Source organism: Pan troglodytes, chromosome 16 (assembly GCF_028858775.2).
Source record: "Pan troglodytes isolate AG18354 chromosome 16, NHGRI_mPanTro3-v2.0_pri, whole genome shotgun sequence".
Taxonomy (NCBI): Eukaryota; Metazoa; Chordata; class Mammalia; order Primates; family Hominidae; genus Pan; species Pan troglodytes.
In genome coordinates this window covers 66,231,463-66,254,179 of record NC_072414.2, presented here as the reverse complement: position 1 = coordinate 66,254,179, position 22,717 = coordinate 66,231,463, and the positions used below count along the sequence as shown (strand labels likewise).

General features: G+C 52.4%; 1 protein-coding gene across 7 annotated transcripts in view; it reads right to left on the bottom strand.

Annotated features, from left to right (window-relative positions):
• The window catches only part of CCDC33 (coiled-coil domain containing 33), a 101,844-nt gene that overhangs the window by 44,935 nt on the left and 34,192 nt on the right, over positions 1–22,717 (bottom strand). For all 7 annotated transcript variants that reach the window (XR_010151420.1, XR_010151418.1, XR_010151419.1 and 4 more), the window contains exons 6-10: positions 20,407–20,498; positions 19,310–19,430; positions 12,081–12,210; positions 11,372–11,505; positions 10,326–10,397 (exon numbers count right to left, since the gene is read on the bottom strand). Coding sequence is in view for 4 of the 7 variants with exons in the window: in XM_054667035.2 (XP_054523010.1) it covers positions 10,326–10,397; positions 11,372–11,505; positions 12,081–12,210; positions 19,310–19,430; positions 20,407–20,498 (549 nt within the window). In the remaining 3 variants the exon portion in view is untranslated. The remainder of the gene's footprint in view (positions 1–10,325; positions 10,398–11,371; positions 11,506–12,080; positions 12,211–19,309; positions 19,431–20,406; positions 20,499–22,717) is intronic.

The window sequence follows — 22,717 nt, the reverse complement described above, 5'->3', positions numbered from 1 at the left end:
AAGCCTACTTATTTGCTTCTGTATTTGACAAGCCTTGCCCTGCCTGCTGGGGCAGCTTGGGGCTGACAAGTGGCCCCTGTCCCCATGGCTTCGTGGCTGCAGCACATCCTGGTTCATTAAGACTATAATTGGAGATTGACTTTGAAAGCTCAAAGAGATGCATGGCCACGCACTAGCTCAGACCCAGCATTCAGCTCACTGCTCCCTGTGTGGTTGCAGCTGCCCACACCACATGTGCGTGCCATGGTTGGGGAGAAGACATCCCTTCCTCACTCCTCCCAGCATTCACTGTTGTTAGCAGAGTTGGGTCTGTTGAGACAGACCAGGCCAATGGCATCATAGGCTTGAGGCTTCTTAGGTCACCTGTCTCCCTCCTCCCCACAACATCCTCTGCCTTCCTCCTACCCATTCCATCCCCTAGATCCCCAATCATGCAAAATGCAACAGTTCCAGCCTGCCCCACAATTACTGACTAGTCAGGCTGCAGCTGCTGTCCTTGGTGCTGAAAGTGCCCGCCTTCCGGCCTGCCTGCCTCTCGCCCCGCCCTGAGCCTTCTTGCTGGAGCGCACATGCTCTTAATTCAATTAGCTGGCCCTGAACCCTCCCCAGGGGGCCTGAAGCGGAAACTGACAAATTCTGTTTAACAAAGACATTTGTCCCTCGCCCCGCTGGCTTTGGGCTCTGCCCGCCTGTATCCCGCTCATTAGGTATCTAACAAAGTGAGTCCCAAGAAATCTGCTTCCAATCGCTAGTAATTCAGGAGGCCTGATGCAATTTTCTCCCTGATAAGGGTGTCTCGCCCACTGGCAAGCGCCATAATGAGCCCTGTGCAGCAGTTCCCCGATCAGTCACTGCTTTGTCATTTCCTGTGGCTGCAGTTGTAGGTTCTTATCTCTTCAGCTGTAGGCGAAGCTCAGGCAACAGGCCCCTCCAAGAGGGCTTGCTGCCTCCCCTGCATACAGCGAGCCTCATTTATGGCATCCTGCATGCTCTTGCAGCTGCAGTAGGGTCTGAAGCTCCGGGTCTGTCTCCCAGCCAAGAAGGGCCCCAGTGTTAATCCTTGGTGGGGCCATGATTCATTTGCCAGAAAGTGGTGTTAGAGGGTTAATCCCAAAGCAAGTTTTGAGGCCAGAGGAGGGGCGCCACTGATAAGAATTTTTAAAAATTCTGTTGGCGATTTTCGTATGGAAGTCCTGCCTGTGGCTCAGTGGTTTGACTGTGGGCTCACTCTTGTTACCCTGAAACCTGGCTTTCTGAATTTATTTTTTTCCCTTGGGTTTCCCCTATTCTCATGCAGACAGACCTTTCCAACACAGATGAAATCACATCCTACTGCTGCTCCAAGACCTTTCTTAGTTTCCTACCACTTTATGATAAAGCCCTCACCCTGCACCCTAGCACCCAGGTCCTCTACAATCTAGACTTCTTCTAGCTTTCTAGTCTCACTGCCCATTACAGTTCCCATATGTCATGTGCTCCAGACACTGTCATGCCTCCATGCCTTTGCACATGGGGGTCCCTTTGCCTGAAGCACCCTTGCTTTGCCAATTTCCAACCCACTATTTGGAACAGAGCTCAAACCATGCCTTTCTGTGATGCTTGCCCTGACCTCTGTATATTCAATGCACCAATCTCAACCAGGACCCTTAGTAAGATGGGTGATAGTGATCTGTTGGGGTGCTTTACTGCTTGGCACAGGTTAGAAATCTAATAAATGGCTTTGGGAGGCCAAGGCAGGTGGATCGTGAGGTCAGGAGTTTGAGACCAGCCTGGCCAACATGGTGAAACCCCATCTCTACTAAAAATACAACAGTTAGCTGGGCGTGGTGGCGGGCACCTGTAATCCCAGCTACTGGGGAGACTAAGGCAGGAGAATCGTTTGAACCCAGGAGGCGGAGGTTGAAGTGAGCCGAGATCATGCTATTGTGCTCCAGCCTGGGCAACAGGTCAGGACTCCGTCTCAAAAAAAAAAAAAAAAAAAAAAAAAGGAAAAGAAACCTAACAAATGGTTAATGAATGAATGACCTTGGCTGGGCCAGAGATACATCTTGGCTGAAGGCACTGAAGGGAGGTCTATGCTAAGGTGGTTGGGTTTTCAGAAGGGGGGAATCCCAAGACCAACTCCCATTTTCTGAGAAGTTTTGTCTAGAAGCTTCTGCCATGTCTCTCTCTATTCCTTCCCTCCCCCTTCTTCAATCTACCAATTATGCACTGGGCTCACAGGGAGAGCAGAGCAAGGGAAGGGAGTGTTCAATGTCCAGTTTTCTCAGTCATCTCTGCATTCTGACTTAATACACACCATCTGCAGCCGGGAGTTGTAGGCTCACATTCTCAAGGCAACACTAGGTTCTGTGGTTGGTGAGGCATTTAAAAAAATAAATAAATTGACACAGGGTCTCACTCTGTTGCCCAGGCTGGGGTGTAGTGGCACCATCTCAGCTCACTGTAGACTCAACCTCCCAAGTTCAAGCAATCCTCCTGCCCCAGCACCCCCAAGTGGCACCATCTCAGCTCATTGCAGCCTCAACCTCCCAGGTTCAAGCAATCCTCCTGCCTCAACGCCCCCAAGTAGCTAGGACTACAGGTGCACAACACGATGCCTGGCTAATTTTTGCATTTTTAGTGGAGATGGGGTTTTGCCATGTTGCCCGGGCTGGTCTCGAACTCCTGAGCTCAAGTGATCTGCCCACCTTGGCCTCCCAAAGTGTTGGGATTATGGGCATGAGCCACTACGCCTAGCCTGGTGAGACATTTGAGATGAGCTAAAGCAGGTCTTCGGAATGACTAGCAATTGGAAGCAGTATGCCTCTCCATCCAGCCCTTCCCATTCTGGCCTGGGAGCTCCTAGGCTCCACAGCCCCCAACTCAGGGCAGGGTACATTGAGGACTTCAGCAAGTCTGGCTTCTGGAGAGATGGTTGTCTGTCTCTTCCCCCATTTCATTCTCAGAAAATTGCAGCGAGACCAAATGTGGTGCTGGCGATGTTTATCTTCAGCACCTGACAAGGCCTCCTGATGTCCTTATGGATGCGAAACTGGTGGAGCAGCTGTCATGAGGGGCGGGCACCGAGTGATGGGTTCGCAGGGCTCCACCAACTCCCCTCCCCCGGGAGCCCTGTCCTTATCCCTGATGAGTTCAGCATGTTTGTCAGAAACCTGGGTGAAAGACACTAAGAGATCCCTTTACCGAGCATCTGCAGGACACTGTGCTTGGTACCTGCACATGCTTCCTCATTCAATCTTCACTATGTTCCTGGCTGGTAGGGATTACAATCCCCTTTTATGGATGAGAACAGTGAAACTCAGGATGGCTAAGATCAAATGGAAGATCCAGATTCAAGCCCAGGTCTACAGGCTTACAAGGTGGACATTGCAGCACTTCAAGTGTCTTGGCCACCTCCACAGATGACCTGGAGCTTGGGGTTGGGGGTACAGATGGGGCTGTGAGTGTGTTGCATGATAAAATCAGGGTCCAGAATGATCTCAAGCTTAGAAGATGGGCTGAGATTAAAAAGGTGAAATACCACAGGGGAGAGAAACCCTGTCTAAGTTCAGTATAGAACAGCAGGGAGGCAAGATGCAGACATGCTGCTTACTGATGTGCCAGAGTCGGACTCTGGCTCTAAACAGACCCTCACTGCTTTGATAAATACTAAAATAGAACCAAAGCTAGGCTTTAGCTGCACCAAAGGGGAGAATGTATTCAGAGAGAGGGAGTGATGTTCCTACTCTACCTCTAATGCTGATTGGGCCCCACAGTTTTGGGGGATACTTTAACAGGAATGTTGTCAAGAGGAGACAATCAGCAGGACGAGAATCAGAAACCAAGTGCTACAAAGAGGAAGAGGAATGAGAGTGGGTTCAGGCTGGAGATGCCATAAATAGTTTGCAAATGTCAGTAGGGCTGACATGGTTATAGGCCCTGACTTCTCTGGAGTTGGCCTCTGGGAGGAAAAGGCAGGGCCAGGGGGAGGAAATTGAAGAGAGACAGAAGGAAGTTTAGAAGGGAGCTAGTAGAGGATGGAGAGGGCATCCTGGGTGGTAATGAGCTCTCTGTCATGGGAAGTGACCAAGTAGAGTCTGTCAAACTCTGTGTGTGTTCTGGAGGGACTGTTCAGTTCCTTCTCTCTGAAGTGGGCAGCATGGGAGTTGCATGATCACCAAGGGAGGCCAATATTGTCCCCAAGGCAGGGAACACTATAGGGGGATTCAGGCATTGTGGAAAGCAGGTAGGAGCCTCCGTCATGGCAGCGCAGGAGGAGAGGTGGGATGGCCAGCCCTGCTCCCACACAGAGTCCGTGACCTGGGGGCCAGGTTGGCCTTGTGAAAGCACAGACTCTCATGTCTCTCCTGCCCCATCCTAAGTTTCCTTTGATTTGTTTGTTTGTTTTCTGTTTTTTGAGACAGTCTTGCTCTGTCGCCCAGGCTGGAGTGCAGTGGTGTGATCTCGGCTCACTGCAACCTCCGCCTCCCAGTAGCTGGGATTACAGGCTCCTGCCACCAAGCCCAGCTAATTTTTGTATTTTTAGTAAAGACGGGGTTTCTCCATGTTGGCCAGGCTGGTCTCAAACTCCTGACCTCAGGTGATCCGCCCACCTCGGCCTCCCAAAGTGCTGGGACTACAGGTGTACAGATTTAATCTCTCCAGAGCCACCACGCCCAGCTCTTAAGTTTTCTTTGGATGAGATGGGAAGAGCTCTACACTGGACCTAGAACCTGAGCAGGTGAGGGAAAGGGCACCTGTGGGTAAGAGGTGGATCTGTCTCCTCTGCCTCCTACCAAATGACCTGAGGCAATGAGAGGATAGGAGGGCAGAGGCTTTGGGTGTGGAAAGGAGGGCAGTGAGGGATGGTGTGAGATGGTGGCAGGGAAAGGGTCTCTCTCTCTGGATCCATCCTTATGGTAGTGTTTTCACAGATGGAGTCTTGGGGGTGGGAACAGAGCCTTCAGAGGGCAGAACCAGTGGAGGAGACTGCTGTGCTGCCCTGGGCACTGGCCCATTCAGGCCGCTGTGCTTGGGGAAGAAATGGAGGGAGGTTTGTGTTGCAGTTTCTCTAAGGACCAGCCCAGGGGTGTCAGGTGTGGCTTACAAAAAATCTATAAAAATTCTTCAAAAGCCAGCATGATGCTGCCTGTCCCCTGCCCTTTCCTCTATATTTGCTAATGGCCACTTGTCCTCACTCTGGGCTGGTCTCCAGAGAGATCTTTGTAACTAGTCTGAAAAGAAGCCACCAGAGTAGCATCAAAGACTTGCCCCCCTCCCTCCCTATGAGGGGAAGAGGGAGGGGGAAGGTCAGATGGGACCATGGCACCTGCCCCTCCCCTCAGTGGTGGCAGCAGGTGCCACTGCCACCTCTCCTCAAATGCACCCTCTCTATACTCCCAGGAAGCCAGGGGGTTTCACGTCATCCCAGCATCTCTGTGGGCTGTGGGCTGAGGAGGGTGTGGCCACCCATCTGAGAGGCCCTACTTCTGCCTGGTGCCCTATCTGGGCAAGGTGATGGATCCCAAATCTTAAATGCAAGAGGAGAAATGTTGCTGTATACCCAGATGACGGCATGAACTTGTCCCACCTCATGGGGAGGTGCATTTCCAGGCAGAGAGGCAGGAACTGATGCAGTGAGCACCTACTGTGTGCATGCCAGGCTCCAATCCACAAGGTCAGCCCAGGAAACCTGGGCAGTGTGGGCCTCACTTCAAAGAGGCTGGCTGCAAGCTGGAGGGCACCCAGGATGCTGTGGGATCTCGAAACCAGTTCATTAAGAGAGCCAAGCTGCTTTGCCTGGGGAAGTGTAGACTCCCCAGAGACCACATCACACTCTTCAAAGAGAAGAGGCTGAGATCAGAGGAGGAATGGAGGAGACCAAAGGTTTCTGTGTGTGTGTGTATGTGGAGTAGCCATAGGCTCATGGAGTTTTTTTGTTTGTTTGTTTTTGTTTTTGAGACACAGTCTTGCTCTGTTGTCCAGGCTGGAGTGCAGTGGCATGATCTTGGCTCACTGCAACCTCTACCTCCCAGGTTCAAGTTATTCTCCTGCCTCAGCCTCCCAAGTAGCTGGGATTACAGGCACCCACCACCACACCCAACTAATTTTTGTATTTTTAGTAGAGACAGGGTTTCACCATGTTGGCCAGGCTGGTCTTGAATTCCTGACCTCATGATCCGCCCGCCTCAGACTCCTAAAGTCTTGGGATTACAGGCGTGAGCCACCGCACCCAGCCAGACTCATGGATTTTTAGAGCCTAATGGACCTCAAAGGCCAGTCCCTACTGAATGTGCAATAAAGGGAAGTTTTCTGTGTATGTGTTTTTGTATATGAATGTACATGTTTTTCTAGTTTTTGTGTGATCTGTGTGTGTTCATATACGTACTCACCTACACACACAAGCCATCTTAATGCAGATCACTTTAAGCAGCAAATGACTAGAGAAGTCCTACCAGAGGGTAAAAAACGAACCCATCACCAACCAACCACCTTCAAGTGCAATATTCCAAACCAGAGACCACCACCTCTTGCCATTCACTGAGACTGCAGGCTTTGTTATCTAGTCTGCCCTCAAAAGTGTTGGCTGACTATGTGATCTATGTAGGAGGCTTGCTGGGGTCACCCTGCAGCCTCGGGGGCAAAGCCAGGAGCTTGTGGCAGAGGGAGGTCCCCAGGAGGCAGGTTGAGCTCATGTGGGGTGGCCATTTCTATCACTCAGCCATGGGAAGGCCTGCTTCTGGAGGTAGTGAGCTGTCTGTCATGGCAGCACAGGAGGAGAGACTGGGATGACCACGTGCTGCCAGGGAGATTGCTGTCCAGTGTGGGCTGTTGAGAGAGGCCACTGCTGTCTCTGCCTATTTGCAAATTTCACCATGCTGGTTCTGAAAGCTCTGAGAATGGGTGACGTGGTAGTGGCGGGTGTGGGGAAGCTGTGTTCACCAAAATGTCCAATTATCCAGGACAGCCTGTGCCCGAAACTCCTGGACATGGAGGCTCATGGGAAAGAGCCTATGTCCTCAGACTGGGGCTGGGCCCAAATAGGGCACGCACATTCATTTCTCCTGAAGCATTTCCACTCTGTGACAGCACTGACCATGTCTGACCACATGCAAAGAGCTACCCCTAGGATGGAGTTGTTGACCATGTGAACGAGGGGCCTGAGAGGCCCAATATCACAAGCCTCGGCAGCTGGAGTGTCCACAGGACTCTAAGACCTCCAGGTGTCAGGTGGTGGCTTCTGGACCCATTATGCAATATTTGATTTAAAGGGTGGAAGAGTTGATGGCCCCAGCCCTGCTGCTGCCTTCCCAAAGTCTAGGATGCAGAGATGAATACCAGGTACCTTCCATGATGAAGTTGCAGGCAACACCTTAGGCGCAACAATAAGGGGGCAGGAACCTGATCTCTTTGTTATAGCAGCTTAGCTCATCACCGTACTCAGCTACCATGAGGAGTCCAAATAGTCCCTTCAAGGACTCCGTATCATGTCACCTTGTTTGAGTTTCCTCAGACCCTTTATCATTAGCTGATATGAATTATTTGTTTATTGTCTGTTCCATACTCCCTGCTAAGAATGCAAGCTTTAGAAAGACAGGGCCTGATTGTTTTTTTTTCTTCTTCTTCAATGTAATATTCCTAAAATCCAGAACAGCAATTGCTCGTGTGGGTGCTTCATAAATGTTTGCAGTTGCATAGAGAACAATGATGGTATTGCAGTGAAGGTGGTGATGAGGGATGGAGAAGGGGATGGGCCCCTTTAGACTTAGCTGCAATGCCATCTGACCTGTTCATGAATTCTCAACACTTTCCTGCCATCCCTTAGGGAGAAGGATGCCAAAAGGGCTCAGACACTAGAGAGCCATGTCCAAGCCCAATGAAGGTGTGAGCTCAAATCGAAATGAGGTCCATGGCTGCCAACCCCTCCTTCTCCCCATTTCAATCCACAATGGCAGCCAAAATTCTACTTCTTGCCTTGCATGGTACCTGACATGCAGTGACTCCTCATCAAATATACATGGAATAAAAGAATAAATGAATGGGTGCTGCAGCTGCAAGGACTTCATGGTGAATTTAACCACATTAGCACTTTATACTTAGGCTCCTAAATTGGTCTTCAAGATTCTAGAATCAAAGGGAGTCAGTTATTGGCCAATTCTCATAGTTTACCAAGAAATAGTTCCACTACAAAGAGATTTAGCTTCCATGTGTGCCACTGCAGGTGTGAAAACGTCTGTGTGTCAGTTTGCATATATGTGAGAGCGTGTACATACGCGTTAAGAGTGTGCATCCTTCTTGCCAAGGTATGTGTGCACACATCTGTGTGTCTGTGACCGTGTGTAGATATTCACACGTGATTGAGAGTGTATATGTAGAGGGTGTGTGTGTGTGTGTGAATTCTTGGCTGCAGAATCTGAATTTCTGCTAGTACTATTTTCTTGGTACACACCCAATCCTGATCCCCTTTCTTTTCCTTTCTTCTCAGAAATCCATTACTAAAAGGTTTTTTACCCGCCTCCAGGGGGAGGGGGTTGGGGGAAGGAGACGCTAAAATCACAAGGCCCAGATCAAAACACTCAGCAGCTAAATGAATTCGGCAGCATTTTCCCGCATGACTTGGAGGGATAATTTAGTGAGGCCGCCAGCTGGAAGGAAAGGGATTAATTCCGCACTTAGCACAGCTCCGGTGAATAATTCATTACTGGAGACCTTTGTGCCCAGCCCCTGGGCAATGGGGAAACTGTTCTGCCCACCTGCCTGTTGCCTGCCTGGTGGGCCCACTAGTCAGTCCCCTGACCAGGGGCACCTGACGCTCCTTTTAGTCCCAGGATATACATGCCCAGTGGAAGGGGCAGGAGACAGAGGGAGGTGGGGAGGGGCTGGCAGTGGCCAGTGGCCACAGGCAGACTCTATACCTTGGGAAGAGGCCCCGGAGGGTTGGGCTCCAAACTGGGAAGTTTGTGACCTTTTTCTCCAAGATTCTGGTTCCTCTTTCTTGGGGTTTGTTGCTTCTACCCTTGAGAGAGCAATCCTGAACACCTATAGCAGGGAGTGCTAATGGGGTCTCAGGCCCTCTCCAGAGGCCTTGTAAAGGCACTTTCAGGCTGGTACCAAACCAGATATACTCCTCATACCCCACACCATAGGATTCCCTGTGTTCTTCATGAGTGAGGTCACAGAGCCAAGTGCCACCCCAGAGCTGGTGGATATTTTTCCTGCGTGGGAAGAAGGCAGGAGTGGGTTGGCGCGGACATTAGTCCCTGCAAACACTTTCTGGGTTCATGGTCCTAAACTACCCACATCCCAGCACCACTGAGAGGAAAGAGGGAAAGTCCAGCGGGTGCCTGGCATGTGCACTGCAGCCAAATGAGCAGGGTCTAAGCTGGGCTGAGACCAGGTGTAGCTAGCTAGAGGGATCGAGGCTCATCCAGCAGGCAGGGCTTAGCCCTGGGTGTCTTCACATTTGGACCAACCCAGCTGTGGTAGACAGAATTCCAAAAACGGGCCTCCAAGATTTTACACCCTCATTCTTGGAACCCGTGAATATGATGACTGATCACTCCTGGGATTATGTTTGTTACATGGCACCGTTGACTTTAAGATAGGAAGATGATTAGAATGGCCTGACCTTATCACACCAGCCCCTCTAAAATCCCTCTAAAAGCACCTCTAAAAGTTTTCTGTGGCTGCTAACAGAAGAGGAAGTCAGAGTTTTGAGGTGTGACAGGGACTGGACATGCCTGCTGGCTTAAGATGAACGGGGCCATTGTGAGGGGGCATGTGGGCATCCTTCAGGAGCTGAGAGCTGCCCCGGCTGACGGCCTGCAAGGAGACCGGGATGTGAGTCCGGCACTGCAGGGAACTGGATTGTGGCAGCTACCTGAATGAATTTGGAAGCAGATTCCTCCCCATAACCCCCAGAAAGGAATGCAACCCTGCCAACATCTTGATTCCAGCCACCCTGTGTCATGGGACCTACATATAGAAGTGTCAGCTAATAAATGGGCATTGTTTTAAGCTGCTAATTTGGTTATAAAGCAATAGAAAACTGATATCCTAGCTCACCCTTGCAGAACCTCAATCCCTGTGAGCCAGACTTGGCTTGGGCTTGGTCAGAGGCTGACTCCAAGGTCTGGGTGGCCCTCTGCTCACAACTCTCCTCTTCCTAATCCCAGCTCTCTCTATGTTTGTCTGGAGTCTCAAATCACCCTTAGACGTTTCTATGCAAAGTAGTAGTCCCATCCTCCCAGAAGTCCCTGAACAAAGCCAGCAATTGTGAAGGAAGTTGGATCTCACTGACATGTGCCTGCTGGCCCTGACCCTCCCCTGGCGCACAGCCTTACCTCAGAGGAAAGCAGCTGGAAGGAGAGATCCACTGTGGGGGCCTCATCATTGATAGTTTTCAGGCTGGTGTCCTGGGGAGGAAAAGGGAGCACTCAGACCATGCTGGCCAGGGCAGCTTCCGCCTCTGCCCCACCTACTGTTCTGGATTTCTCTGGAAGGTGTCACCTGCGGGCTGCACCCAGGAGGGTGGGAGGGAGGTAGGAGCTGGCCTCCTGCTTCTGCCCTCGCAAACTGCCTCCACACCACCCCTTCTAAACCCCGCTAGACACCTGTCTGGCACTACCAGGCTCATCTGACAGAGAGATTCTCATTCATTGAGGTCTATTATGTCAGGATGGCCAGAAGTATTTTAGGGGAAATGGTGGCATAGGAATAGAGAATGATGGTAACGATATTATTCATTCTTGTTGAGAACTTACTCTAAGTGCTTTCCATGGGTTTTCTCATGAAATCTCACAGCAACCCTATGAAAAAAGTGCTATTGCCATGTACCCATTTTATAGGCAAGGAAACTGAGGCATTGACACTTTCAGTAGTTTTCCCATGGTCATGTTAGCTGGTATGTGGTGGAACCAGAATTTGGACCCAGACAGTCTGGCTCTAGAGCCTGAGCTCTGAACTCTCGTTATACACAGAGATTGTGTACTTGGCGTGCTTCTCCTGTGTTACAGACAAGGACTCTCGTGGTTCAGTAATGTGCCTGAATTTCCACAGTGAGGATTTGAACTGTGGTTCAAATCAGGGTCTGGCTGGCTGAAAGCCTGAACTCTTGCACTGTCTCACAGGGTCACCCTGTACTTGTCTCCCAAGTTGCTCAGGGGCAATTTCTCTGGCTTGGTTCGTCATAGTCCCAGAGGCAAGACTGGCTTCTGGGGTTCCAGGGAGCTCCTCACTTCTAGACTGGGTGGCTTCCCTGGTGGGTGCCTTGACAGAAGCTTCTGGAGAAGCCAAATTCTCCTATGGAGGTGTGGTGAGGTGGGGCAGGGTGAGGCAGGGTGGGGCCAGGTGGGCACGCTAGGGGCCCAGTTCAGGGCAGGGGGCTCACCATGATGGGGAGCCGCTCCACGTGAAGCCCGTCCAAGCCTTTCCCTGTCAGCATCTTCTGGTACAAACAGCTCTTTAGCGGCAACACAGAGATGCCCAGGGGCTGGTTGAGGGTCCACGGCTGGCTGCCTTTCACTGTGGGGGAAGGATCAACTAGGGCTCCTGCCAAAGCCCCCACCTCGGCCCCATCCTTTAATACCTGACATCCAGTCCTCCTGTCTCCCGCCACCTGCTTTCCTGCCTCCTGGCCTTTCCCTGCACATACATCCTCTTCTCATCTTCAGGGCTTTGTGAACTCAAAGCCAACTCTAAACATACTCTGTGTGTCTGGGAATTTATATACGTCAGCCTCGTCTCTACCCTTTGGGGGCTTCAATCCCACAGTGCAGAAAACTGTGGATCAGCTGGTTTCTGAAGCCCATCTCCCTCACCCCTCTCTGTGAGTTCCGAGGGCTCCAGCCCTCCCCCATCACTGATGGGTGCAATAAAACAAAGCTTGGGGCCAAGACCTAGTATGGGACAGGCCCACGTGTCCTGGCCTGTGGACAAGGAACACAGCCAGCTCTCCTCTGCCTGCATTAGGAAGCCGCCTGGACACCTGGGAACCATCCATCCCTGTGGGAGGCAGAGGTGGGATGGTCTGAACACCCTTTCATAATACAAATCTCCTGAGGCATGGCTGCCCTGGCGAGGCACCAGGGGTCACGTACTTGAAGTTGAGGAGTAGTACTCCAGCACCAGGGCTGTGTCTTCTGAGAAGTTGGTAGCTCCATCTCGGCCTTGGAAGAGGAAGGACTGATTCCACAGGGGCTGCTCTGGGGGTCCCCCAGGCTTGGACAGCTGGAGGGAGAGAGTAGGAGCAGGTGGTGGGGGCCACAGCTTCTCCCAAATCAAGGCATACTCAGATATTTGGTTTTGTGTATCTAGATTTGTCACAAATGTTTCTCCCAACTATAAAAGCAAGCTGGCTGGGCACAGTGGCTCACGCCTGTAATCCCAGCACTTCGGGAGGCCAAGGCAAGTGGATCACTTAAGGTCAGGAGTTCAAGACCAGCCTGGCCAACATGGCAAAACCCCGTTTCTACTAAAAATACAAAAATTAGCTAGGTGTGGTAGGGGACTCCTGTAATCCTAGCTACCCAGGAGGCTGAGGCAGGAGAACTGCTTGAACCCGGGGGGGCAGAGGTTGCCGTGAGATGAGATCGCGCCACTGTACTCCAGCCTGGGTGACAGAGCGAAACTCCGTCTCTAAATAAATAAAATAAATAAATAAATAAATAAATAAATAAATAAATAAATGCAGCACACACGTAATAAATACATTTAGGAAAATGCAGAAAAATAGGAAGAAGAAAAACACCTCCTGTGTTCCTATGATAAACACAATAATTCATAAAACTGTGCTTCTTCCTAGTTTTTTTCTGTGTATATTTTGTGTATAATCACCATTCTAGCATCCTGCATTTTTCATTTGCCAGTAAAACCTAAGCAGATCCAAAGTCACAGAAAGCTCATAACCCATGACTTGAGTAACTTCAGGATATGAAGTTCATGTCCAAGTGCCCTGATTTCTTCCTTCCCATTTTTCCCTGTAATAACACTGCATTGAACGTTCTCTGCTACATATCTTCATGTCGCAAATTACTTCCTTAGTACAACTACCTAAAATGGAATTGCTGGGTTATAGGACATGTGTATTTTAGGACACCTCATTCATTATTGGTAAACTGTTTTCCTAAAGTGTTGTATCTGTGTTCACACCCATGGCTGGTGGTGTCACAGATGCCAAGTTAGACATGACCTCTGTCTCTGTCACCAGCCCCTCTCTTTCCCACACAGTTTCCCCAGCCCCTTGCAGAGGCCAAGACATCTCTGCAGACTACAGAGGCTCCGTGTGCCCGCAGTGTGGGCCAGTGGGCGCTCGGGGGACTTGATGGCACCCTAGGTCAGCAGTTAGGGCACACACATGGGTATGATTTAAACAATGAAACAAGACAGTATTAACTGTAGCACTGCCCAATAAGAGAGCTATAGGAAATATTCCCATGCGTGGTCAGAAAAGCCTCCTTAAAGGAAGCAGAACCAGAGAAAGGCTCTGAAGGAAGGTCTGGCTGGGTGAAGAGAGGGATAAAGGTCTTCAGGATGGGAAAACAGCACAATCAAAAATGTGGAGTGGCACTGAGCACACCCTGTGCAGAGGATGCCTGAAATGAGGAGAGACTCCAGGGGGAGGCCCAGCATCTGCCAAGGCCAGAAGGTGGGAGATGGGAGATGGCCATCGGCCCGTAACTCCCAGCAGGCAGCCCTGCAGGGTCCCAGCACAGGGCAGGGCTGCGGGTCGTTGCTACAGACCCACCAAGTGGCTGCCTTGCCTCTGTTTCCCAGCCAGGGGCTGTCAGCAACAATAGCAGCTGCTCCCACCTCCTGCTCCCCCACAGGAATCAGTCATTGCTCGAAAAGGTCAGCACAAATGCACTGCGGCTCCAGGAGTTATTGATGCAGGATCATGAAATATCAGTGTAGGTCCACTTCCCCACAGTGGCAGGGTGCTGATGACGGTCACACTAATGGGCCTGGTTTGTCCAGGCCCAGCCCAAGGCTCAGCTGTGTCTGCCCCTGCCCCTGGGGAGATGGGTTGCAGTCACTGCAGGGCTAGGGTGCCCTGGACACCTGAACAGAGACTGCAATGATGGGAGCATCCCACTTCTTATGGGAGCTTGGCCAACAGGTCCGGTGAGAGAAGTTGGTTCTGACTTCTGTGGGGCTTGGGAGTGATCTTTCAAGATTGATCCCCAAACCATGTCCCTCCCAGAGCCACCCCATTCTCCTGGGTGCAGGAGGGTCCACATGGCTGGGACTGTCTGCCAGGCATTGGGGCACCTGTGACTCAGTCCCCTGCCGTCCATACCTTGCTCCTACCCTGGAAGAGGGTTATTTAGTAGACACTAGCTGCCCTTTCTGGGACCTATTCATGTGTCTAAATGGAGCCTATGAAGCCAGAGGTGGTGAGTGGCTGCCTGCCCAATAAGGAGCAGCCCTTTCCCTGAGTAGTTTCCCAGGGCAAGTCACCTAGGAAAGATCACTTCAGACCTAGGACTGGGGAGGGAGGGTCAGCCTGTCTTGTGCATGTGCAGGCAGGAGTGGTGGGAACTCAAAGTTAGAAGACCTGCAGTCTGACGCCAGAGCCCTGGTGAGGGTGCTGTGGCTGATGTGTGTGCAGGATGGGGGCGGGGAGAGGCAGGCATTGCCTGCAGATGCTAATGGGAAGGGCCACAGCGGTAGTGGAATTACGGAATGTCATTAACCCTCAGCTGTGATCTTCAGAAAAGCCATTAACCCCCAGCCATGGAGGCAGACCTGCTTCCCCTGGGGACAGAGCCTTCATTCCATGGCCCCTCCACGCCCACCGCCTCATTTCCCCTGGGCCCACCCACATCCACCTCTGCCTGCTCTGCCCAGGCATAGTGGCCGCCATCTGGAGGAGTAGCTGCTGGGAGCAGATGCTGGGCTGGGGTCTCTAGGGAGCTAGGACCCCTTGGTTCTGGGCCTGGGTCTGCCTCAACTTTGCTGTGTGGCCTTCAAGTCCCTTCTCCTCTTTGGGACCTACTTTTCCCATCATCCCATGGGGATATGCCTCAAACTCCTCACTTTGAAAGCCTGTTGTAAGGTTAAAGGAGACAATGGATGTTTTGCTATTAAGATGTAAGTTCAACTTCACTGAACTCAGCAAATGTTGACTCTGGGGGGCTTCTCCATGCCAGATGCCTGTGGGGTGCTGCTAGAGCCAGACTCTGCCCCCGACCCTGTAGCCCACCATCATCCAGGAGGATAGGGGACAGATAGACAGACAGACACACACACACACACACACAAACATGTAGAGTCCTAAGCAAGCTGTGGTTGTGGGAGCTGGGGTGTGCGAGGAGAAAGCCATGACTTCTGACCCCATTCCTCAGGGAGGACCTGAAGGACAAGGGCAGTAGGTAAGGAAGAGGAAGGCCATTCCAGACTGCGAGTGCAGCAGAGGTGGAGGCTGGAGGTGGGAAGGGGCAGCGTGGGTGTGGAGAACAGCAAGCCGTCCAGTGGGGCTGCAGAATGCCTGTATGAGCTGGAGCCATAAGCCAGGAGGCTGGAGGGCACAGGGCCTGTGGACCTGGCTGAGAGTGGGATTTGCCTTGTCGTGATAGTGACAGGGGGCCCAGGGGAAGGGCTAGGCAGGGGATGCCCTGGCTGCTCCTCAGAGAATGGATGGCAGGGGCCTGAGGGGAGGCCAGCACTAGGGCAGGGTCTGTGGGGATGGAAGGGGCCCCAGGAGAGCTTGGGGACAGGCCAGCTGTGGGGCTGAGAGAGGAGGGGATGGTGGTGGGCACACATGGCTTCCCGGAGCTCCACTCCAGCTCTGTAGGAGACCAGAACAACAGGAGCAGCCTGTTGGGCAATGGGCCCCTTCCAAGGTGCCGGGGTAGGAGTAACTTACACGGCCCACCCTATGTTGGTTCCAGCAGGCTGGACCAGGTGAAGTCCGACAGGCCATCTACCCCTTAACTCACCAGTTCAGCCTTTGCCATCATCACCAGGCTCCACTGAGGGCCACCTAGCCCACCACCATGCCCCTCCTTGCCTCATCACCAGCAGATGGCCCTTGGGTTCGGGTGGCTCCGCCTCCATAACCTTCCACATTTATACCAGCAAGGCAGAGCCACACCCCTCCTTAGTGATTGGCTCAGGGAAGTGCATGTAACCCAATCCTGGCTAATCAGACAGGAAGGAGGTCTGCTGAGGGATGGCTGGGTAAGGTTGGTTTCCAGTTGCTCTTTAAAACCACCTACAAGAAGAGAGGGTGCTGCTGGGTGCGGTGCCTTAGGCCTGTAATTCCAGCACTTTGGGAGGCCAAGGTGGGCGTATCGCCAGAGGTCGGGAGTTCAAGATCAGCCTGGTTAACATGGTTGAACCCTATCTCTACTAAATATACAAAATTAGCTGGGCATGGTGGTGCTCGCCTGTAATCCCAGATACTCGGGAGGCTGAGGCAGGAGAATTGCTTGAACCCAGGAGGCAGAGGTTGCAGTGTGAGCCAGGACTGCGCCACTGCACTCCAGCCTGGGGGACAGAGACTTGGTCGCAAAAAAAAAAAAAAAAAAAGAGAGAGACTGCCTCTTATCTGCTGGCCTTTCATTCTATTTGGGTGAAGTGCCCCCATGAGCCGTTAGCCAGCTGAAGATGGTAATTCGGGGTGTTGGAAAGATCCTGAGACTTCGAGGACGCTTCTGAGCCTGAGCATCCACCAATTCTGGCAGCATTCTATGTCGTGAGTTGATGTGCTGTGTGACAATAAATATCCTTAGTATTTAAGCCGATCCAAGTTGGGGTTTCTTTTACTTGGAGCCAGATGTGAAAAGGGCAGTGGCGAGGCTGGCCTCAGAGGGGACACTGGCACTAGGGGAGGTACAGCTCTGTTAAGAGTGGAATCCATTTACCTTGGACCCTGGGCCTGGACACTTTGCAAAGATTATCCTTTGAGTTCTCCTAACAGATTGGAATCAATGAGTCTGGAGAAAGGAGCAGCTTACCAAAGGTCATGCAGCCAGTAAGTCACAGAGCTGGGGTCAAACCCAGGTCAAACAGTGCTTTTGCACGGTGACAGTTGGTGAGAAATCACAGCCCCCCAAGATGTCAGAGAGGGCAGGCCCTAAAATTACCAAGTCCAATCCCACCTCCTCAACTGTAGAGATGAGGGGACTGACGCTCAAAGGGAACAGGGCAGGGGTCTGTGTGAAGACTGAGCTCAGGCTGCTGACTGGTGCTCCTCCAGGTACGGCTCTGCCCGGGCAATCCCCACCCCTCCTTACCACAGCAGCCTGCTCCTGTTCTCTCACTGCTGCACCTGGGCACCTCTGTGCCAGCTGCCAGCAAATTCCCAACCTGGCCCAGCTGCCATGGGGTTGGGTGATGTTCAACAGGTGTCCTGCCATTGCTGGACCGGGTCTCACACATGCAAAAGGCATTGGGAACAAGTCTCTGTAGTGAGTGGCACCTCTCCCACCCAGACTAGTTAGGCAGCAAAGACAGCCAGAGAAAGCCTGGGGGTGGGAGCGGGCACACTCATTAAAGCAGGCAGTGCCTCTTGCCCCTTGGGACAGCCTGCTGATTGGTTCTTAATTTTCTGGGCAAATGCAGGGCCATGTGTGAGGTAACTCTAGGGAAATCAGGCAAAGGATTGGTTTGGGTTTGAAGCCTCTGTCCCCAGGGTCCCCCTTTGTCCCATTCCTCCCCACCACCATCACTCTACCCCATGTCTGAGCCTTCTTCAAATGTCTTTGCCTTTAAATGAAGCCTGGGCTCCAAAGGGGTGTCTTGTTCTATTTTTGCTATGCCAGACATAAGCACTGGTGGGCAGACAATAGGAGGGACCTCCAAAAATCCCTCTGTCCCCCAAGGCCCCTAGGAATGTTGGGACCATCGTGTAGGGCAAGCTGGCAGTGAAGCGCAGATCATGAGAAGAGACCAATCTGGCTATTCCCCTGAACCCAGCCATGGTCTGTGCGTGCACCCGCCCCCAACCTCATACTCAAACACACGGCCCTCCTGTCTGCCCTGACATGCGTCATAGCCTGCCTGTCTCCACCTCACACTTGTGCTATTGCTGTGTCCAACCTGTACCAACCCTTCCTCTGTTAAAAATTCAAGACTGCCGGCCGAGTGCAGTGGCTCATGTCTGTAATTCCAGCACTTTGGGAGGCCAAGGTGGACAGGTCACAAGGTCAGGAGTTTGAGACCAGCCTGGCCAACATGGTGAAACTCCATCTCTACTAAAAATACAAAAATTAGTCGGGCATGGTGGCAGGTGCCAGTAATCCCAGCTACTTGGGAGGCTGAGGCAGGAGAATCGCTTGAACCTGGGAGGCGGAGGTTGCTAGTGAGCCAAGATGGTGCCACTGCACTCCAGCCTGGGCAACAAGAGCAAGACTCTGTCTCAAAAAAAAAAAAAAAAAAAAAAAATTCAAGACTGCCTTCCCTAATCCAGGCTTTACATCCCTCTCCTCTGATTAAAAAAAATTTTTTCGCTGGGCGCAGTGACTCATGCCTGTAATCCCAGCCTTTTGGGAGGCCAAAGCGGGTGGATCACCTGAGGTCAGGAGTTCGAGACCAGCCTGGCCGACATGGTGAAACCCTGTCTCTACTAAAAGGATAAAAATTAGCCAGGCATGGTGGCATGTGCCTATAAGCCCAGCTACTCGAGAGGCTGAGGCAGGAGAATTGCTTGAACCCGGGAGGCAGAGGTTGCAGTGAGCCAAGACTGCGCCACTGCACTCCAGCCTGGGAGACAAGAGCGAGGCTCTGTCTCAAAAAATATTTTTTTACTGGGTTAAAATATACGTAACACAACATTCACCATTGTAGCCATTTTTAATGTACAGTTCGGTGATGTTAAATGCATTCATTTGTTCGTATTGTTGTGTAACCATCACCACTATCTATTTCCAGGACTTTTCATCACTTGAAACGGAAACTAGGTACTTATGACCTGTGACTCCCCATTCTTCCCTTTCCCCAGCCCCTGTAGCCACTGTTCTACATTCTGACTCTGAATTTTCCTATTCTAGGTATCCCATATAAGTGGAATCATACATTTGTCCTTTTGTATCTTCTCCTCTGATGTGATAGCCCTGACAGGCCCTCCCAGTTTGTTATTAGATTATACATTATCTTGTGTTGATGTTCAACTTTTTCACCCACGTGACTCCCATCTTCACCAGACCAAGAGTTCCTGGAGGGCAGTTTCTCTGCCGCACAGGCAAGCACAGCACTGGGTATGCCGTGGGATTCAGTCAACTCTTACTTGATAGTCAAGGGAACTGCTGACTGACTCACTGAGTGAGTGAACAGTGAATGTGTGGGGTAGTTACAGGAAGCTGGAACCACTGGGGAGGAGACATACCTGAGGGAATCCGTTCTGGCTGACGCGAGGCACGTCAAAGTTCATCACAGACGGGATAGGGAAGGACAGTGGGGTGATGGGCAGCCCCACAGAGGCCAGGTCCCTGTTAGCCTGGCTGACCCTGGGGAGGCAGGGAGACAGGGTCAGTGCTCTGGGCTCTGCACCTGAGCCTGGCAGCCCAGGGCCCCCAGCTTTGACTCTGGGTTGATGCAAGAGAAGGGAGTTGCAGGGATCCCGCCGAGTTCGGGCCTGGACCTCACGACAAGTGGGGACCACTGGGCTGGGTGTGCATCAGTCATCTTCCTTCCTCCAACAAGCAAGGGGGCTTCATAAGTCATAAAAACTCAACAGGAGATACAGAGAAGTAGGGGAGTCATCTTGGGCCATCAGGGCCAGTTGGAAGTGACCGAGACAGACCCTGACTCCCAGGAGTCGGTGCTGTGGCAGAGAGCACACGTTCATAGGGGAATTTCCCACTGTGTGGCAAAGTATGAATCTCCTCCTGAGGACTGTGACTCCAACAGACTCAAAAGGAGGTCTAGGGGAGGAGGGGATGAGTTGTGGCTGGGAGCAGGGAGACCTCCAGGATGAGGAGGGAGGAGACTCCGCCCGGCAGGGCTAAAGGCTGTGAAGTTCCAAGATGGCCTTTGGGGCCAACCACTGGCTGGAGCCTGTGGCCCTGAGCTAGAGTGGGAGGGGGAGTGGGGAGGTGGTGGGTGTGAGGCAGGGAGGCAGGTTGGAGGGGCTGAGGTTCCCTGAGCAGGGAATGAGGACCCCTCTTGTTGTCCTCCCCACACTCTCTAGCTGTTAGGCCTGGTATCGGCACTCATCCCCACCACCTGCCCTCCAGCTTGCTCTCAGGAGAGGACTGAGCTGCCCCTTTCCAGGGGCCTGGGCTCTCCCTGGGGAAAGAAAGGCATGGTCTGCTGCAGGAAGCTTACTGGGACCTCAGACCCAGTGGAGAGGCTTGAAGGGCCTTAGGGGAAGAGGGGTTGCCGGAGGTCCTGGAATCAGCCCATGGCAGCAATGACAGCCTCACCCCCTCCTCTGCCCTCTGCTCTGCCCTCCTCACCCAGGTCCACCTGGGCCCCACTCACTTAAATTCCTTGTAGTTGGGAACGACCCGGGCAATCACCACTATGGGGTTGGGGTTGTTGGCCAGGGGCTCGTTGACTCCCCGGAGAAAGATCTGGAGAGGAGAGGAGGCAGGTGAACACCATGTGGCCTTGGGACCTTCCAGAGACAGCCAGCCAGACTGCCTACCCTCTTTTTCCCCATCCGTGAGCTCATGGCTGCCTCCACACTTGACACCTGCTTCTCCCTGTTCCCTGCCTTACTCGGTTCTTGCTTTGCACCAGGCTGCCCTCCCTCAGGAAGCCTTCTCTGCCGAGCTGAGGCAACTGCTCCCGCTTTCTGTCCTGGGATTTACCAATGGATCTCTTACATTAGTTTCTTTGGGGAGAAAGGGTACGATGAGAGTTGGGTCCTGGGAAGGGAGGTTGTGTTCTAACCTCGGCCCCTCCACTGGCTCCTGGGGAGGGGTTGGGCTAGGGGTAGGGCTAGGTGTTCCAGCTCCTTGGTTTCTGTCAGTCAAATGAGGCTCCTCCCAGGGCTGTGAGGGGTCTCTGATTAGATCGTTTGTGAGAGAGCACTTTATAAACTGAAGACAGGAAGCCCAGGTCTGGTTTCTCCGACCATGCTGAACTTCCTGAGATCAGCGGCCACAGCCAGGCTCCCCTTGCCTCCCTGGTGCCCATCACCCTGGTGCCTGCTCCACTGCTCACCCTGGTGCCTGCTCTCCTGCCTTGCTGGTTTCCCCAGGAAGTACTGGTTTGGAACAGGATCATAGCATCTGCATCTCTGGGCTCCTCTTTCTTCATCAGATCCCGGTTGTCACTCCCCTGACCGCCCTTGGTTGTTCCCTCCTCAGTCCTCTGTCACCCCCTAAGGGCTTCCCTGCCTCCCAGTCCTGACTGCCCTCTCCTCTCCTCCAGGCTTCTATTGGCGCAGCTTTCAGAGAGCAGAGCGGGGTCCCAGCAGGAGGTTACAAAGCAGGAGTGGACAGCGTCACCTTGCTCCAACCCTCACTGACTCCCTGCTCAGCCTGGGCCTGGGGGACACTGGAAGGCAGACAGGGGAGACAGGGAGTCTGTCCCCATGCGCCTCTGCTGCCAGCCTAAGAGGCCCTGATCTCCCGGACCCTGACCCTCACCCTGTATCCACCAATGGCTCCCACTCTCCCTCAGCCCTCACCCACCTCCAACTCGGCTCTCATTCCTCTTGCTCCTTCGATTCCTCTGCCTCCTCACTAGCCTCTCCACTTCTGTTCCTTTCCCTAATCCATCCTCTTTCCCAGGCAATTTGACACATGATGGCAAAAGTGCTCTTGTTAAAAATGAACTGGGTCACGTTATTCCCTGCCCGACACCCCACAAGCCCCTCTGCCGCGTCTCCCGACAGGCCCCCAGTCCCTGTCTTCTTGCTCCAGACTCTTTTACTCCTGCCACTTACCCCTCTTATTTCTGCCACAGGGTCTTTGCACATGCTGATCCCTCTACTCAGACTCCCTGCAGCTCCCACCAACCCATCGTGGCTGGCTCCTTCTCATCCTGTAGCTTAAACATCACCACCTCTGAGAAACCTCCCATGACCATTCTCAGTAAAGTAGCCCACCCTGTCCTCCTGATCTCAGTTGCTGGATTCCCTTTGCCATAGCACTCATCATAGCTTATGTTTATTCTAATTTATTTCTTGTTTATTTTCTGTCTGTTTGGCTAGATCCCAAGCTCCATACGAGCAGGGACCATGTCTGTCTCATTCACGGTTGTCATCCTAGGTTTTAACAAAAGTGCCTGGCATAGAAAAGAGCTCAATATCTGTTTGTGGATAAATGAGGATCATATGGGCCGGGCGCGATGGGTCATGCCTGTAATCCCAGCACTTTGGGAGGCCAAGGCTGGTGGATCAGAAGGTCAGGAGTTCGAGACCAGCCTGGCCAATATGGTGAAACGCTGTCTGTACTAACAATACAAAAAATTAGCTGGGCGTGGTGACACATGCCTGTAGTCCCAGCTACTCGGGAGGCTGAGGCAGGAGAATTGCTTGAACCTGGGAGGTGGAGGTTGCAGTGAGCTGAGGTCACGCCCCTGCACTCTAGCCTGGGTGACAGAGCAAGACTCCATCTCAAAAAAAAAAAAAAAAATGAGGATCATATGAATGAAGGAGAAAAGAGGGGAACAGTGGAGGAAAAGATTTACCCTTCTTGTGTTTGTGAGCATGAAAGAAGAAGAGATAGAGAAACAGAAAGACCCAAGAGGAAGAAGGGGAGAAGGCAGGCAGTGGTTTGGGTGAGGGTCTTGGGGGATGTGTGGGATCCTAGTTCCACGGTGCTGATGGGAAGAGAAGCAG